This window comes from Ranitomeya variabilis, chromosome 8 (genome assembly GCF_051348905.1).
Source record: "Ranitomeya variabilis isolate aRanVar5 chromosome 8, aRanVar5.hap1, whole genome shotgun sequence".
Taxonomy (NCBI): Eukaryota; Metazoa; Chordata; class Amphibia; order Anura; family Dendrobatidae; genus Ranitomeya; species Ranitomeya variabilis.
The window spans coordinates 115,398,238-115,417,633 of NC_135239.1; the positions used below are offsets into that span (position 1 = coordinate 115,398,238).

The window sequence follows — 19,396 nt, forward strand, 5'->3', positions numbered from 1 at the left end:
TTCATGTGGGGCATCATTAGGTATGTTAATCAGGTGTTAAATCAGTGGCACAAAGGCATTTAACCTCTTAAAAATAGCTGTTACTTATTCAAATCTGTGAAAATGGGTGATTTGTCCACTTTGATGCCAGTTTTGATGCCCAGAACCCATTTGTGCCAGGCTGGAGTGACATGGATTTCATGTGGGGCATCAGTAGGTATGTAAATCAGGTGTTAAATCAGTGGCACAAATGCATTTAACCCCTTAAAAATAGCTGTTACTTATTCAAATATGTGAAAATGTACGATTTGCCCACTTTGATGCCAGTTCTGATGCCCAGAACCCATTTGTGCCAGGCTGCAGTGACATGGATTTCATGTGGGGCATCATTAAATATGTAAATCAGGTGTTAAATCAGTGGCACAAAGGCATTTAACCCCTTAAAAATAGCTGTTACTTATTCAAATCTGTGAAAATGGGCGATTTGCCCCCTTTGATGCCAGTTTTGATGCCCAGAACCCATTTGTGCCAGGCTGAAGTGATTTGACTTTGATGTGGGGAATCACTAGGTATGTAAATCAGGTGTTAGATTAGTGGCACAAAGGCATTTAACCCCTTAAAAATTGCTGTTACTTATTCAAATCTGTGAAAATGTGCTATTTGCCCCCTTTGATGCCAGTTCTGATGCCCAGAACCCATTTGTGCCAGGCTGGATTGACTTGGATTTCATGTGGGGCATCAGTAGGTATGTAAATCAGGTGTTAGATCAGTGGCACAAAGGCATTTAACCCCTTAAAAATAGCTGTTACTTATTCAAATCAGTGAAAATGGGCGATTTGCCCCATTTGATGCCAGTTTTGATGCCCAGAACACATTTGTGCCAGGCTGGAGTGACATGGATTTCATGTGGGGCATCAGTAGGTATGTAAATCAGGTGTTTAATAAGTGGCACAAAGGCATTTAACCCCTTAAAAATAGCTGTTACTTATTCGCACGTGTGAAAATTGGTTCTCTGCCCACTTTGATGCCAGTTCTGATGCCCAGAACCCATTTGTGCCAGGCTGGATTGACAGGAACTTGATGTGTGGCATCACAAGGTATGCAAGTCAGGTGTCAGATCAGTGGCACAAAGCCATTTAACACCTTTAATACCATACCTCAGTGCCAACTTTGATGCCCATTTTTGTGCCAGCCTTCTAATATTTTTATCTGTTTTTAAGTGTATTCACAAGAGGGCACATGACCGCATAATATTATATACTTAGAATGGTTTATTTTTATTGAAAAACCTGAAAAAAACAGAAAATAAAAAATAGCCGAATAAGAAACTGCTGAATAAGAAACCAACTTCAGCATCGTTTCTTTTAAATCCATCTCATTTATGCTGCATAGCAATAAACCTGTTAAACTGTTTTACATCTGATCCCTGTGAGTGTGAAGATAATAGTCCTTCTGCAGTCCCAGAGAGAGCTCCAATCAAGATTCGGGTGGAGGCACTGCGCCCTGGAGAGGTGAGACCCCCCATAACACCCAGTTTACCGTGGTAGCCCTAAAGGGGTGTTACATAAAGATATACATTTTGGGTGCACTTCCCTTCTACACCCACTATATGGGCATTATTTGGCATAATTAAATTGATTCTCTCTGTACATAAAAAAACAGCCTATCATCATTCATTAACCAAACTACCCAGTCTATTATTATATAAAGATATAGGTACATTTGGGAACGAGGGTACTGTAAATGTGGCACCCCAGGAGTTCGGGTACCACCGTAGTGATGCCTTCCTCTCGGGGAGGGTAGTGCTCTGTCTGGAGACAAGTGAAATTCCCTTTGGTAGGTTATCACACACATACAACACCTTCCAATTCCAGGCCAGGAGGGGGGGCTCAAGACCCTGTTTTAGGGCAGCTCCCCTGTATAAAGATCCTGGTTTGGAGGAGTAGCTAGCTAGTTCAGTTAGTGTAGACAGTCTTTGTGAAAGGACAGACAGGGACAGAGCACAGTGGAGAAACAGGACTCCAGGAGGCCACGAGTAGGCCCCAGGGAGTCAGTGCACAGAGAATCCGGGAACCTGAGACTTATGTGGATTATAATACACAGAGCAGAACAGGAGAGCATTGAATTACATGGACTTTGACCTTGCTTGAGACACTTAGTGGCAGCAGGGACCTCAGAGACAGTGAGCGCAGAGTGGAAGGCTCCTACCTGACCTCCCAAGGGATCCTGCTTGTCTCTGGACTGCCCGGACTCCTATCCAATCTGTTGCTGGTACCCTGGACTGTGGCCTTTCACCCACAAGTAAACCAGGTAAGGACATCACTTGTCTCCTCTCATTTATTCACCAGCTGTACCATCTACGCCCTACACCATAGGACCCCTGGGGACCCCGCTTCACCTGTGGGAAGTGTAACATCTGGGCTGCCGCAACATCCCCCAGGGGACCCCTCTAATGCAGTGTCGGTCCCTCTATTGACCCAACTCCACAGGTGGCGTCACGACAAACTTTGAACATTAACCCCTTTAGCGTTGATGCCCAGGGCCATGGACCGGGTCGCAGCCACCGTGACATCCCCCTTTGCGACCGGACCCGGTATCGAGAGCCCCACTACCCTGTGGGCGCGTCATAATATTTGTATGCAGATGAAAAGTGGGCCCCCACAGTCAATGTTACTGGTGGGGACTTAGCACCCCAGTCCGACACTGGGGGTATGTATAACCTCCAGTCCAGTCTCAAACCTACAACTCTCCTGGTATGTCCTTAAAGGGGTTGTCCAGTCCAAGCCGATGTCTGCTGTTACTCTGTGTGACTGCAGACTTATGACTCCCCCCAGTGCTCGCAGTGTGTGGTGCAGGGGTTCATATGTCCATGTGACACCACTGTACAGAGCGGCCGCTGTCTGCCGTGTTCCTGTACTGATGGGGCTGGCACGTAGTCACGTCACCACGGGCATCTAGCACTGTCTGCGGCCTCAGGACGCCATTCTAGCCCAACTAGTCTTCGCCCTTTGCCCCGATGAGCAGAAGGCCCGCCCCTGGCGTGCAGAAACCAGCAGCGGACTTGTGACTGTCGGGCGCGACCAGTCACACCAGACACTAGGTGCTGCACGGAAGCGGCTCCCTCCCTCACAGTAGCACCCAGCCCTGGACGGGGCGTGGCCGAGACCCGCCCACCTGTAGCTCCTCCTCCTGACCTTTAGTCGTAACTCAGGGCTCGCAGGCAGAGTGGTGGTGGTCGTAGTGAGGGCTGCAGTGTAAGGTAAGGGACGGCAGCGGACACCGTGCTCCTCGGCCCAGTGTGTGGCCGCAGCTCCGGCACTGGCGCCGCTCTGCTGCTTCTCTACTCTACTTCCTGTAACCTTGACATTGGGATATTGGAAAGTCGTGTGCGCTGGCGCTGCTGGGACTGGCCGGGCGGGTATGGCGCCCCCTATGGCGGTGACCCCACCTCCAGGCCTCGGGACTCCCGGCAGATCCCCCTGGGCAATGCTCTGGAAAGCCTGATTGTTAGGGACACTCCTATGGGATGGGACTGGTCAGGACTGTGCGTACCTCTGTTACTATAAGAACAATGGTGTCTGTGCCGGATCTGTAGGGGTCACCACAGCCTTAAAGGGATTCTCCAACTCCTTATTTTACCAAGCAGCTTCTCTGTCCTGGTGGTCCCAAATGCTTCTCCGCCCTGGTCTCCAAGCCTGCGGTTACTCTGTGACTGCAGCCCTGTGAATCCTCGGCACACATGCCGACTAGACGAGCTCAGCCTCGCTCCACACACTTGCATAGAGTGAGGCCCAGCACTTCTAGTTGGCGTGTGGTCGGAAGTATGCGGTCACCACAGGGGATGCTGGCAATGTGAGGACCACCAAGCCTGCAGTGGGCAGAGTGACTGCACATTGTGCCCTATGGCCCCTGTTCTGTACTTGTACCCTTTATCTAACCATAGACATTAAAGCGGTTATGTGGGATGCTTATTAAAAAAAACCCATAAGAGCAGGTAGTGACGGTCCATTACTTCACTGTTAAAGGCCAAAAATGGCCTATAAACTAAGGCCACCGGCATCAGGGGTTTATCTACAGCATTCTGTAATGCTGTAGATAAGCCCCCGATGTAACCTGAAAGATGGGAAAAAGAGGTTAGATTATACTCACCCAGGGGCGCTCCCGGTCCAGCTCCTCCTATCTTCTTACGATGACGTCCTCTTCTTGTCTTCCTGCCGTGGCTCCGGTGCAGGCGTACTTTATCTGCCCTGTTGAGGGCAAAGTACTGCAGTGCGCAGGCATCGGGAAAGGTCAGAGAAGGCCCTGCGCAATGCAGTACTTTGCTCTGCCCTCAACAGGTCAAAGTACTGCACAGGAGCCGCGTCAGGAAGACAAGAAGAGGAGGGAATCGTATGAAGATGGGAGACCCCGGACCACAGCGGGACCGCCCCCCGGGTGAGTATAATATAACTTCTTTTTCTCCTCTTTCAGGATACTTTGGGGGCTTATCTACAGCATTACAGAATGCTGTAGATAAGCCCCTGATGCCGGTGGCCTTAGTTTATAGGCCAATTTTGGGGTGACAGATTCTCTTTAAGGCCTTTCACACTTGCGTCGTGTGACGTACATCGCAATCCGTCGCTTTGGGGAAAAAACGGATCCTGCAAATGTGCCCGCAGGATGCGCTTTTTTCCCATAGACTTGTATTGCCGACGGATTGCGACGTATGGCCACACGGTCGTGTCCGTCGTGCACTGGATCCATCAGTATTTGGCGGACCGTCGTAGCGGAAAAAACGTTCAAGTGAACGTTTTTCGTATGTCGCGGCCGAAACTCCACCCCCTCCTCCCCGGACTTTAGACTGGGCACCGGATGCGTTGAAAAATCCGCTGCCCACGTCGTGCCACATTTTCACAACGTACGTCGAGCTGACGCATAGCGACGGACCCGTACCGACGCAAGTGTGAAAGTAGCCTAATTCACCTACAGGATTTAAGTGCCATCTGCAGACAATCACTCAGCAGTCAGGTGTCATACATGTAAACCTGGCCACTCAGTCTGATGATTGGCTGCAGCCAATGCATTAAAATTAATTTCTGCAAGACTATCAGGGACCTTTTCGAGTGAAGGAAGATGTAGCTGGATAACAATGTTAAAAAGCATCTAGGCCGTCAATATCAGATCGGGGGGGCCTTGACTACATCTACTTCTGGAAGTACAATGTGTGGAGATGCACCACCACAGCGCTATACCTTGTGTGGTGGCCGTTCTCGGGTACTGCATCTTGAGAACAGCCCCTTCACAGTCTTATCTCCTATGGGAAACAAAGGGAAAAGAAAGCAAAATGTCCACTCTTTGCAGACAAGAAATTGTCTTTAGTGCCACCTACTGGTGGCTTCCCTAAATGTCAAGTCCAACCAGTAAAACGTGATTTTCAGAGGTTGAACCATAGATACATTTAACTATATAATAAAAATGTGACTGTGCATCTGGAGCATGAATATGGAAAATGAGTGCACAATCCTTGTAAGCTCAGCCTGCCGTGCCCCAGAATTGACGTGCTAATCACCCAGTGTGCCCTGCCCCTACCCCTCTGTGCTCCCTGGCAGCTCTCCACAGAGAAGCCTCCAATCATCACAGTGCAGTCTGTGCTTTGTTACTGCCCGGATGTACATAGGCCAGTGTCGTCCTCCAAGCTTTCCTTTCAAGGCAAATTGAAAATAAGTGTAATGGTGACACTTATAATATATAATATAATAATAATTTGTATTTATATAGCGCCAACATATTCCGCAGCGCTTTACAACTTATAGAGGGGACTTGTACAGACAATAGACATTACAACATAACAGAAATCACAGTTCAAAACAGATACCAGGAGGAATGAGGGCCCTGCTCGCAAGCTTACAAACTATGAGGAAAAGGGGAGACACGAGAGGTGGATGGTAACAATTGCTTTCGCTGTCAGGCCCAGCCATAGTGTAAAAATCGGGTGTTCATGTAAAGCTGCATGAACCCGTTAACAGCCTAAGTATGTAGCAGTACAGACACAGAGGGCTATTAACTGCATAAAGTGTATAAGAACATGATGCGAAGAACCTGATAATGTTTTTTGTTTTTTTTTATTACGCCACACAGGGATAGTTAGGTTAATGCATTGAGGCGGTAGGCCAGACTGAACAAATGAGTTTTTAGGGCACGCTTAAAACTGTGGGAATTGGGGATTAATCATATTAACCTAGGTAGTGCATTCCAAAGGGGAGGGGAGACGTGCTGAGCATTTTACATGCCCTGCAATACATATCTATATAGCCACATGGCTTAAACTAACTGCTTAGGGGGAACCTGTCAGCAGTTTTGGTCGATATAAGATACGTCCACCGCCTTTCAGGGCTGATATACAGCATTCTATAACGCTGTATATCTGCCCTGATCCGACCTGCAATAGAAGAATAATAACTTTTTTATTATAAACTCACCCGGGAGCGGTCTGGTCCGATGGGTGCTGCATGTCTTGGTCTGGCGCCTCCCATCTTATGTTCCCTGTCATCCTGCTTGCTTCATGTGGATGACGCCTCCCTACGGCTACTTTCACACTAGCGTTAACTGAAATACGTCGCAATGCGTCGTTTTGCCGAAAAAACGCATCCTGCAAAAGTGCTTGCAGGATGCATTTTTTTCTGCATTGACTAACATTAGCGACGCATTCGCGACGCATTGACACACGTCGCAACCGTCGTGAGACGGTTGCGCCGTGTTGTGGCGGACCGTCGGGAGCAAAAAACGTTACATGTAACGTTTTTTGCTCCCAACGGTCTGCTTTTTTTCCGACTGCGCATGCGCGGCCGGAACTCCGCCCCCACCTCCCCGCACCTCACAATGGGGCAGCGGATGCGCTGGAAAAATGCATCCGCTGCCCCCGTTGTGCGGCGCAGAGAACGCTAGCGTCGGTAACCTCGACCCGACGCACTGTCACGGGCCGAGCCCGACGCTAGTGTTAAAGTAGCCTACATCATCCACACAGTCTCCTCGGCATCGCAGTGCGCAGGTGCCGGGAAAGGTCCGAGGCCCAGCGCCTGCGCACTGCAGGACTTTCCTCTGCCCTCAACAGGTCAGATCAGTACACTTGCACAGAAGCGCGGTGCTGAGGAGACTGTGTGGATGATGTAGGGTTGCGTCATCCATATGAAGCAAGCGGGAGGGCGGCGATCATAAGAAGATGGGAGGCACCGGACCACGCCCTGCGACACCCCTCGGACTGGACCGCCCACCCAGGTGAGTATAATAAGTTATTTTTCTTCTCCTACACGTTGGGTTGGGGGCAGAAATACAGCATTATAGAATGCTATAGATCAGCCCTGAAAGGTGATGGCCGTAACTCATATCGGCCAAACCTGGTGACACGTCCCCTTTAATCCCCTTTCAGCCATAAGCATTTTCAGAAAGGTTCATGTAAATTAACAAACCAGAAAGCTTCTTTTTCAGCTCTATTCTGATATTTTGGGGTTGCTGGATCATTGCACTAATGACTATATATTAGGTAAACACGATGGTTCCTCTCTGAAGGAAAGAAGCTGTTGTTGAAATCTTCTTTAATGCGTTATTCCCTTTTTCTGTCTTACAGACTCAGAATGGTCGTCCTTTCCAAAGAACATGGCTACGTGCTCCTGACTGGTGCAGCCAGTTTTGTAATGGTGGCTCACCTTGCAATAAATGTTTCTAAAGCCCGCAAGAAGTATAATGTAGAGGTAGGAGCCTTCACACCATGGAATAGCTTTATTTCAGGCTGCACATGCAAATGATAAAGGGATTCAAAGCTACTTGTAGAAGTATTTGTGAGATGGTGACCCAACTATTCCAGTCAGGCATAGCTGGGGTTTGGTTCAGTGGGGCAAAACTTCTGAGTGGAGCCCCTAAGCATGTAACGCTTATTACAGATCTGGTGGCGCCCCTAATAGTGGATGTAGGAGAATCTCAGCAGATAATAACCTACAAAAGAAAAGGTCCTCCAACAACTACAAGAGTTTAAATTAACTTTTCTTTATACTAATATAATAAAAATATGTAAAATACAGATGGAAGATACCCTGAACCAAAATGTGTGTGGGATAAAGTTTCAATGATTGGTATCATATACCGCTACACAAGACTAGGCTCTCATGTGACTCAACATTCAAGTTTAAAGGGAATCTGTCACCACTTTTTTGGCATATCATGTAAAAATATCATTCAATTTAGTGTCAGCTCTGCATTATACTCTGCATTATACAAGTACTTTTTATACCCCTTGACTATGACACAATGTCAGTCTCTCCCCCGGCTTGCTCTACGCATTCTTTTCGGGTAATTCCTGCATTTGCGTAAAGTTACCACTGGTGCGCATTCAAATGGTCCCTCGCGCGTGCGCAGTATGCTTTGTCCAACTGTGGGCAATGCCGAAAAGCCGTATTGAGCATGCGCCAGCATATACGATTGCGTTCTATGGCCCGGAAGTATACTTCTGTACTTCCGGGCCATAGAAAGCCATGGCATATGCCGGCTCATGCGCAATACGGATTTTTATCATTTGCCCAACACACGCGCGAGGGACCATTTGAATGCGCACGCGCGGTAACTCTGCGAGAACGCAGGAATTACCCGAAAGAAATGTGTAGAGCAAGCCACGGGGTGGGACGGACAATAAGCCCCACCCATCGGACCAGACTGAGCATATTTAAATACAACGCTGGAGGAATAAAAACGGTATTTATGTATCATTGGTGGGGAGTCAAGAGGTATAAAAAGTACTTATATAATGCAGAGCTGACACTAAATTGAATGATATTTTTACATGATTTGCCAAAAAAGTGTTGATGGATTCCTTTTAATACATCAATATTTCTATGTGCTATGCAACATGGGAAATATCTGTATATACCCTGTATCCGAGTAGGCGCCTCGCTTACGGTATAGATTCTAATCTGCATTTGATAGGATAAGATGAAACCAGGGTTGGACATGTATATCCTCGACCAAAAAGACAAAAAACGGCACTGTCTGAACAAAGCTAAGGCCTCTCCACTCCTGGAGCCAGGTGTTAATCAACAGTCATTACACTGCCAGCCACATATGCTCAGATCGGGAGCTCTTCAGAATGAAGCAGACGATTCCAATAGTACAGGCAAGAAAAAATAAGGCACTCACCGATCTAAAATTTGGCAATCTTTATTCAATCTTCATATAAAAGCTTCATGGCCGGGGGAGTGAGGAAAGGAGCTCATGCGAGCAGGAGCAATCGACGGCCGTTTCGCGCTGTGCTTGCGCTTCTACGGGTCAGTATGTGTGAAGGCATGGAAGGGAAAGGAAATATACCGGCCACAATACACTTCCCAACCCCCCCCCCCCCCTGTCCAGCCCCTCCCACACTACCAGAAATACAAAACATTAAAATATGCACAATTAAAAACAAAATCATTACACGTCATCCCGAGCATCCATAACGACAGTGAGAAACATCAATACTTCACTCACTCCTGCCTAATCCACAAAAAAAAAATCTTTTTCTTTGTGACTAGGCAGGAGAGAGGTTTATTCATTCACATTTAAGTACCTGTATGCGCTCAAATACTACACCAACCACCTGCGCACACACAATGGTCATACGTTATAAAGCAACAGCCGGACACACTAGCTGTTTTACTTACTGCAGGAACACCGCCATATCTACCCTATCATTGAAGCCTAGTGGGCCCATTGCGCCAGTGCGCATGATCCACCTAGCTTCCCTTTTCAGCAACAGATTATCCAGGTTCCCTCCTTGGGCTGGTAAGTTCACTTTCTCAATCCCTGCAAGCATCAATACATTAGGGTTTCCATTATGCTTCTCCTTAATATGCAAGATCAATCTTGGGACTCCCTTCCCGGATGCTATTGACTTACAATGTTCCCGGAACCTAACATACAACGGGTGTATTGTTTTCCCTATGTAATAGTATTTGCACGGGCAAAACACCACATATACCACATGATCTGTCTTACATGTTATAAATTCAGTCACTAGATGATCTACTGCCCCCATCCGCAAAACCCGTTCTGTGACGTGTTGCTTACAGAAAAGGCAATGGCCACATTTGTAGTTACCTTTAGGGATGCCTGCACTGAGCCAGTTTCCGTCTCGTTTGACAATACGATTTCTTACAAACTTATCCCTTAGTCTCACACTGCGTTTATTTGCAATTAATGGACCTCTTGCTATGACATCTGCAATGTCCTTGTCTCGCTCTAAAATGTGCCAATTCTTCCTTATGGCTGAGCGTATCTGTTGATCCATTGTACTATATCGAAAACAGAATGTGAACCTTTTCTCCTTTGCTTTTCCTACCATATGCCCAGTGATCTTCCTCCTAACCACTTCACCTCTTTTTGCTTTCTGACGCAGACCGCACCAAAGATTCAGGATATCCTTTGCCTAAATCTTACTTCCATCTCTGCAGATTGTTTGAAGAAGCCCTCATCCGTGTTATTCGCTCTCCTCACCCTTAAAAATTGACTATAGGGTAAGGTTTGTTTGACATGTCTAGGATGAAAGCTATTGTAATGCAATATCATATTGGTTGCTACTGGTTTATCTCCACCAATACGTAAATAAACTCGAGGCGTTGCCCACCGAAAGACGACATAAAAGACATATTCATTCTGTTGTCTCGATTAAGGTACAACACAAAATCACTAAATGTCTGCTGTTCCGTCCCATACAATGACTATATCGTCAACATATCTCCGGTAAAACTTAATCCACTTCAGATAGCTATTACTAGCGGCATATATGTATCTCCTCGAAAAGGCCCAAAAATAAATTTGCAAAGGTACATGCTGCCTGAGTCCCCATCGCGGTACCTACCTCTTGTACATACCATGCGTCCAAAAACGTAAACGCATTGTGTAAGGATGAAGTTGAGACCCTCACTAACAAAATCGATAAAATTTTGGCTTCTCTGTAGTACCCCAAATTTGTCTATTGACCTCCACTCCCATTTTCTGGGGAATTTTCGTTGCCTTGCCTTGCCTCTGTTTCTGAGCTCCTTGGCCAGTTCCTTTGACCTCATGATTCTCATTTGGTCTGACATGTGAGCTGTGAGGCCTTACGTAGACAGGTGTGTGCCTTTCCAAATCAAGTCCTATCAGTTTAGTTAAACACATCTGGACTCCAATGAAGGAGTAGAACCATCTCAAGGAGGATCACAAGGAAATAGACAGCACGTGACTTAAATATGAGTGTCTGAGCAAAGGGTCTGAATACTTATGACCATGTGATATTTCAGTTTTTCTTTTTTGATAAATTTCCAAAAATTTCTACATTTGTTTCTTTTTTCAGTCAGGACGGAGGGGTGCGGAGTGTACATTAATAAGGAGAAAAATGAACTTCACTGTAGACGTTGACACTGGCGTTTTGCGTGTACTGTTTAATGAAGCTGCCAGTTGAGGACCTGTGAGGCATCGATTTCTCAAACTACTGACTCTAATGTGCTTGTCTTGTTGCTCAGTTGTGCAGCGGGGCCTACCACTTCTCTTTTCTACTCTGGTTAGAGCCTGTTTGTGCTCTCCTCTGAAAGGAATGGTACACACCGTTGTAGGAAATCTTCAGTTTCTTGGCAATTTCTCTCATGGAATAGCCTTCATTTGAGAACAAGAATAGACTGTCAAGTTTCACATGAAAGTTCTTTTTTTCTGGCCATTTTGAGAGTTTAATGGAACCAACAAATGTAATGCTCCAGATTCTCAAATAGCTCAAAGGAAGGTCAGGTTTATAGGTTCTCTAATCAGCCAAACTGTTTTCAGCTGTGTTAATATACTTGCACAAGGGGTTTCAAGGGTATTCTAACCATCCATTAGCCTTCTTACACAGTTAGCAAACAAAAAGTACCATAAGAACACTGGAGTGATGGTTGTTGGAAATGGACCTCTATACAACTATGAAGATATTGCATTACAAACCAGACATTTGCAGCTAGAATACAGGAAAGATATATATCTTGGTACCGTGTTAGCCAGTAGATAGAAAAATATTTAGAATTGAGAGTCCTCAGTGGATGATACCTTTTTAATGGCTAACTGAAAAGATGGTAACAAATTGCAAGCTTTCGAGACTACACAGGTCTCTTCATCAGGCAAAGACTAAGTAATTCTGAAGAATCACATATTTATGCACAACATAGCACAGAAAAAAAAAAGGGGAAAAACCATGGATAAAACAGGTGACATGAAGCAGAATTACCATGAGTGATAAACAGTTATATGTCCATAAATATTGGGCCAGTTCTCAGATAAGGATTGTTTTATTGTCCTCTGATTGGGATCTAATTCTGTTGTGATGACCCCTCATAGTCTGAGGGGCAAGTTCCTTAGTTGATGTAAAAAGACATAAATCCGTGCGACACATTCATTCCTGCAGTGAGGCTGTCAAAGGTCATCATCAGTTTGTATTCCCATACTCTGTCTCTCTGGGATTTGAAGCTACTTTTTAACACAAGTAATTTCATGTCCATAATGTTATGATTTGGGAGACAAAAATGTATTGCCACAGGTAGATCCATTCTTCTAGTAAAGGCTGTAATTTCCTTGCAGCTCCCCTTAGCGCCTCCAGATTTGGATTGTAGGTAACTACTTTCTTTGTTGGTTTTCAGAGACTGTATGGCCTTTCTCTCCTGGGCACTGATGTTGGATACTTGTCTCCTGTTAGTATCTATGATGGTGGATTTTATCAAATGTCTGAAGGAGTCTATATAGTTATCCAAATGAGGGTTGCGTCCAGGTGGAGGTGTCCAGTCAGACCTCTTCTTTGTTGTTAGGATCCCTTTTCCTACATTCCAGGTGGGTTCTGAATCTTCTGTATCATTAAAATATTCCCTCAGGCGCAGTCTCCTGAAAAAAATGTTCCATATCACTGCAGAGTTCAGTTTTATCCAGGGCCTTAGTAGGACAAAATGAGAGTCCTCTGGAAAGCACGGCCAGTTCCACTTTGCTGGGTTTATAATCTGAGAGATTAATGACACAGTTAGATGCTTTTGTGTCTGGAATGGAGTGGTTGTCCAAGTTGTCAGGTTTTGGCTTTGTTTTGTATCTGTTTGTATAGAGTCCTGAATTGAGGCGCAATCTGTGCAGTTTCTTTTCCTTGTTATAAATTAGATGGGTCCGTAGTTTGTTGCAATATTGTTGTAATTTTTGCTCTGTGTCTTCTGTAAGTGTTTTCCGCAGAGATTCAAATTGCCCTTGGACTTTACTCTTTATGCTGTAGCAGACATGCAAAAGATGATTCCTTAATCTCTCAGAAGTCCTGTGACACAGGTTTTGTGCATAATGGGTACTGTAGGTATGAAGAATTGGGTTTGTAATCCAGAGTCCTTTGGGAATTAGATTCTCCTTTTTGCATTTAGATAGGAAAAAAATGTCGCTGTCCATTTGTCCACGTTTCTTCAGAAGTGGTTTTAGTTCCATAAAGATGCGGTACATTCTGGTATCCTCCATTTTGATACAGGAAAGATATATATCTTGGTACAGTGTTAGCCAGTAGATAGAAAAATATTTAGAATTGAGAGTCCTCAGTGGTTGATACCTTTTAATGGCTAAATGAAAAGATGGTAACAAATGGTATCAAGAATTCACATCAGGACTACAAGATACCAGGTACTTTCAGCTGCGTCATTTCTAATGTGGTGTACCTAATTATTTGTACTAAATGTCCAACTGGGGGTCTGTATGTGGGGGAGACAGGGCAAAAGCTTAGAACAAGAATGAATTCTCACCGCCACACAATAAGAAAAAAGAATGGATCTACCTGTGGCAATACATTTTTGTCAGAAAGACCTTTTTGAATCAGGGCTACCATCCAAGAACAATTGAAAACCAGATTACAAGAGCCACCAGACTATCAAGGAATCACCTGCTACATTACAAAGCTAAAGAAGAAAATAACCGGGTACCTCTAGTAGTCACCTACAATCCAAATCTGGAGGCGCTAAGGGGAGCTGCACGGAAATTACAGCCTTTACTACAAAAAGATGCCCGATTACAATCCATTTTTCCAGACCCCTCACTGCTGTGTTTTAGGCAGCCCCCAAATCTAAGAAGCATCATTGTCAAGAGCTCCCTGTCCTCTCCAACAGCTGCAGGAACCTTTCCTTGCAACCAGAAAAAATGTAAAACCTGTCCATTTATAATGACCACGGACAAGATAAAGATCCCCAATTCACATCAGGACTACAAGATCCCAGGGACTTTGAGCTGCATCACTTCTAAAGTGGTGTACTTAATTATTTGTACTAAATGTCCAACTGGGGGTCTGTATGTGGGGGAGACAGGGCAAAAGCTTAGAACAAGAATGAATTCTCACCGCCACACAATAAGAGAAAAAAGAATGGATCTACCTGTGGCAATACATTTTTGTCTCCCAAATCATAACATTATGGACATGAAATTACTTGTGTTAAAAAGTAGCTTCAAATCCCAGAGAGACAGAGTATGGGAATACAAATTGATGATGACCTTTGACATTCTCACTGCAGGAATGAATGTGTCGCACGGATTTATGTCTTTTTACATCAACTAAGGAACTTGCCCCTCAGACTATGAGGGGTCATCACAACAGAACTAGATCCCTATCAGAGGACAATAAAACATTCCTTATCTGAGAACTGGCCCAATATTTATGGACATAACTGTTTATCACTCATGGTAATTCTGCTTCATGTCACCTGTTTTATCCATGGTTTTTTCTTCTTTTTTTTTTTTTTTCTTTCTTTCTTTTTCTGTGCTATGTTGTGCATAAATATGTGATTCTTCAGAATTACTTTTAGTCTTTGCCTGATGAAGAGACCTGTGTAGTCTCGAAAGCTTGCAATTTGTTACCATCTTTTCAGTTAGCCATTAGAAGGTATCAACCACTGAGGACTCTCAATTCTAAACATTTTGCAGCTAGAATAGTAATTTACCACATTAACAATGTATAGAGTGTATTTCTGAATCATTTAATGTTAGCTTTATTGGAAAAAACTATGCTTTTCTTTGAAAAATAAGGACATTTCTAAGTCACCCTAAAGTTTTGAACGGTAGTGTATATAGCCAAAATATGGCAGACAGTAAGTAGTTACCCAAGACCACAGATTGAGTCAGTGTCACCCCTTGACTAGCGTTTCGGCCAATCTTCCTCAGAAGGTATGTAAGGGCTCATTTCCACTTGCGAGAACAAAAACGGTCCGTAATCTGGACCGAAAAAATAGGATGCAAAGTATGCGATTGTCTTGCGATTGTCATGCGAGTGCAATGCAATTTTTAATCGCACCATCCGTTTTACATCCGTATATAATCCGTTTTTTTTTTCTCTGCAACAATTTTTTGACAATCATTTACAGGACCATTTACAGTGTTCTATGCCACAGAATGGTAAGGTATCTGTAAAAAATGAATGGAAAATGGATGGTCCGTATTCCGTCCGTTTTTTTTTTTCTCGCACCCATTGACTTGCATTGGCGAGTCTCGTCCGAGACTCGCAGCAATACGCAGCATGCTGCGATTTTTTTTTTTTTTTTTTTTTTTTTTTTTTTTCTCAGTCCGATTTCGGCTGAGAAAAGAATTGCAAATGAGATGTCACCTATTGAAAAACATTGGTCCGAGTGCAATCCGATTATTTTTATTTATTTTTTTTTGTCGGATTGCACTCGTCTGTTATTCTCGCAAGTGGAAATGAGCCCTAACACTGATTACAAATATGGTGGCGCACCCTGATAGTGGATGTAGGAAAACCTCAGCAGATGACAGCTGTTACTAAAAAAAATCTCTATACAAAGACCAACACTGATATTACTGCCATATGGTGACACATAGTGGTAGATATCAGTCCTGCAGAACATGCAAGTGATTTCAATACAGTTATATAGTGGCTTACAGCTGACGTTCTTTCTGGTGGAGTCAATCATTTTTCCCGTCTTTTCCATCTGGCAAAGACTGTCATGGCAACTTCTTCCAGCCAGGACTCTGATGCAGAGATTACAACAGACACATTTGACTTATCACATTTCAGGCACTGTCTCAATCTAGTCCCAACACCTGCACAAACTGCTTGTCCTGCTTATACCCCAATGCTGAGCCGCTGCTGCCATACGTGTCCCTACCGTGTTTCCCCGAAAATAAGCCACCCCCGATAATAAGCCGTAGTGGGGGGTAGAGAAGGGGCGGCTAATATAAGCATACCCCGAAAATAAGCCGTAGTGGGAAACACGTGGAAAATATAAGCCATGGTACCTTTTGACTGCCTCGGTCCCCTCTGTCCTCTCTCTAGTGGCCCCGAGTGCAGGGTTAACTTTCTGTGTGCCCCGGCCGGAGCTCTGATTGGTCCAGCGGCTCCCCAGCATCTCGAGCGCTGATTGGCTCAGCAGCTCTTCCCCTGTTCAGCGGTCACGTGGGACCGCTCATTAGAGAAATGAATAGGCTGCTCCACCTCCCATAGGGGCGGAGCCGCATAATTAATTTCTCTAATCAGCGGTGCCGGTGACCGCTGATAGAGGAAGAGGCTGCGGCACCGAAGACCAGCTGTCCGGGGGAAGGAGCGGGACGCCGGGAGCAGGTAAGTATTACATATTCACCTGTCCGCATTCCACACGCCGGGCGTCGCGCCATCTTCCCGGCGTCTCTCCTCACTGACTGTGCAGGTCAGAGGGCGCGATGACGCATATAGTGTGCGCGCCGCCCTCTGCCTGATCAGTCAGTGCGGAGAGACGCCGGGACGGGACGCTGAGGAGCTGCAAGCAAGAGAGGTGAGTATGTGTTTTATTATTTTTATTGCAGCAGCACAGCTATGGGGCAATAATGGACGGTGCAGAGCACTGTATGGCACAGCTATGGGGCAATAATGGTGCAGAGCACTGTATGGCACAGCTATGGGGCAATAATGAACGGTGCAGAGCACTATATGGCACAGCTACTTTTTGGTTAAAAAAAAAAGTCGCCTTTTTTTTGGCTAATATAAGCCATACCCCGAAAATAAGCCATAGTGGGACTTTTGGGGGTAAAAAGAATATAAGACACTGGCTTATATTCGGGGAAACACGGTATTACTGCACCTACTGTGTGCCCCATAACTTTCTTCATATTGTAGCCCTAGATTCCCCTTTTGCCCACAAACACTAAGATAACCCTACAGTGAATTCCTCCACAGTACCCTCTGCATGCACAGTATGATGACCCCACTGTACCCCACCCCTCAACTGTCCTGGAAAAGTATGGTGACCTCAACACCGCATGATTTCCCCCCCCCCCCCCACAGCCCTCCATGCAGTACAATGGGGCTACATACAATATAATGGCCCCACACCTCTCCGCAGTTTATAATGGCCCCCACACAGCCCTCCAGAGTATGAAGGACCCCACACAAACCACCGCATTCCATAATTGCTTGCATACAGTTTAAAGGCTCCCACATAGCCCTCCAAATATTATAATAGCCACCACATAGTCCTCCGTACAGTAGAGTGCACCCCATAGCCTGTACAGTAGAGTGCACCATATAGTCAACAGCACAGTTTTATGTGCACCACAATGTTCATAAAATATAATATTCACCTCTCCTCATTCCATGCTACTCCTGTCTCTGCAGCTTGTCTTCTGAAGCTTTGCACATCTCGGCGTAGAGGACGCCATGTAGTGATGTCATCGCGCTGAGACGTCAGACGCTGGGGAAGAATGATGGGGGAGGAAGTGTCAGCTCATGCTTCCTCCTTCATCATTGCTTTCAACTGTATCAGCAAATGCCATACAGTTGAACGTGGGGGGGGGGGCGCCATAGCAGCAGCAGTGCAAGGAGATTATCCCTGCTCTGCCGCAGAGTTTAACTGTGTCTGTGCACTGCATGCGTTGATATATTTAACAGTAGTGTAGCTCTGGGTGGGACTGGGGCGGCCGCACCCTCTGACGGAGCTGGGAGAAAGTGTCATGGAAACGCCAAGCTGTAAAGCATTGTTATGCAACTCTGACTTGACTTTTTCAAAGCAATTTACTCCTGAATTGGCTGAATTGCTTTTGATGGATTGGGGCCTTAGGCCGGCGTCACACTCAACGTATGTAAATACGGTCCGTTTTTTACGGCCGTAATACGCAGAAAAGTCCCCAAAATAGTGATCCGTATGTCATCCGTAGTCAGGGTGTGTCAGCGTATTTTGCGCATGGCATCCTCCGTATGTAATCCGTATGGCATCCGTACTGCGATATTTTCTCGCAGGCTTGCAAAACCGACATATAATGGATTTATGTGCTCAAATGTTCGTTAAAACATATATACAGTGTGTGTGTATGTATGTATGTGTATATGTATGTGTGTAATTTTAATTCAGCGCGATATATGTGAAAAGCCGGTAATTCAATTGCCGGCTTTTCATTTCTCCTTCACAAACCCGACAGGATAAGGATATGAGACATGGTTTACATGCAGTAAACCATCTCATATCCTTTTTTTTTTTTTTTTGGCATATTCCACACTACTAATGTTAGTGGTCTGTATGTGCAAAATTTGGGCGCTGTAGCTTGTAAAATAAAGGGTTAAATCACGGAAAAAATTGGCGTGGGCTCCCGTGCAATTTTCTCCGCCAGAGCGGTAAAGCCAGTGACTGAGGGCAGATATTAATAGCCTAGAGAGGGTCCATAGTTATTGCCCCCCCCCCGGCTACAAACATCTGCCCCCAGCCACCCCAGAAAAGGCACATCTGGAAGATGCGCCTATTCTGGCACTTGGCCACTCTCTTCCCACTCCCGTGTAGCGGTGGCATATGGGGTAATGAAGGGTTAATGTAACCTTGCTATTGTAAGGTGACATTAAGCCAGTTTAATAATGGAGAGGGGTCAATTATGACACCTATCCATTATTAATCCAATAGTACGAAATGGTTAATAAAACACACACACATGATTACAAAGTATTTTAATGAAATAAAGACACAGGGTGTTGTAATATTTTATTAGACTCTTAATCCACCTGAAGACCATCGTTCTGTAACAAAGTTAAAAAAACAAACAACAATATTCCATACCTTCCGTTATGTCCCACGATGTAAATCCATCTGAAGGGGTTAAATCATTTTACAGCCAGGAGCTGTGCTAATGCACTCGCTTGTGTCTGTAAACCCCGGGGTACTGAAAGGAAAGCTGGGTGACCTGTAGTTACCTTGAGTTGCGGTGATGCGCCCTCTGCTGGATGTCCTCATATGAACTCGAGCGTGGGAACTTTTCCAAGGCTCCAGTTCATGAGGACATCCAGCAGAGGGCGCATCACCGCAACTCAAGGTAACTACAGATCACCCAGCTTTCCTTTCAGTACCCGGGGTTTACAGGCACGAGCGAGTGCATTAGCACAGCTCCTGGCTGTAAAATGATTTAACCCCTTCAGATGGATTTACATCGTGGGACATAACGATGG

At 45.3% G+C, this 19,396-nt stretch overlaps 1 protein-coding gene across 2 annotated transcripts in view; it reads left to right on the forward strand.

Moving 5' to 3' along the window:
- The first annotated feature begins 1,931 nt into the window (after positions 1-1,931).
- MGST3 (microsomal glutathione S-transferase 3) overlaps positions 1,932-19,396 on the forward strand; it is a 43,348-nt gene continuing 25,883 nt past the window's right edge. The window contains exons 1-2 of one of the 2 annotated variants that reach the window (XM_077277423.1): positions 1,932-2,289; positions 7,583-7,706. In XM_077277423.1, the coding sequence (XP_077133538.1) occupies positions 7,590-7,706 (117 nt within the window). In that variant the 5' untranslated portion in view covers positions 1,932-2,289; positions 7,583-7,589. Of the gene's footprint in view, positions 2,290-2,825; positions 3,239-7,582; positions 7,707-19,396 lie in introns of those variants that run through there. The other variant, XM_077277422.1, reaches the window with a different exon arrangement.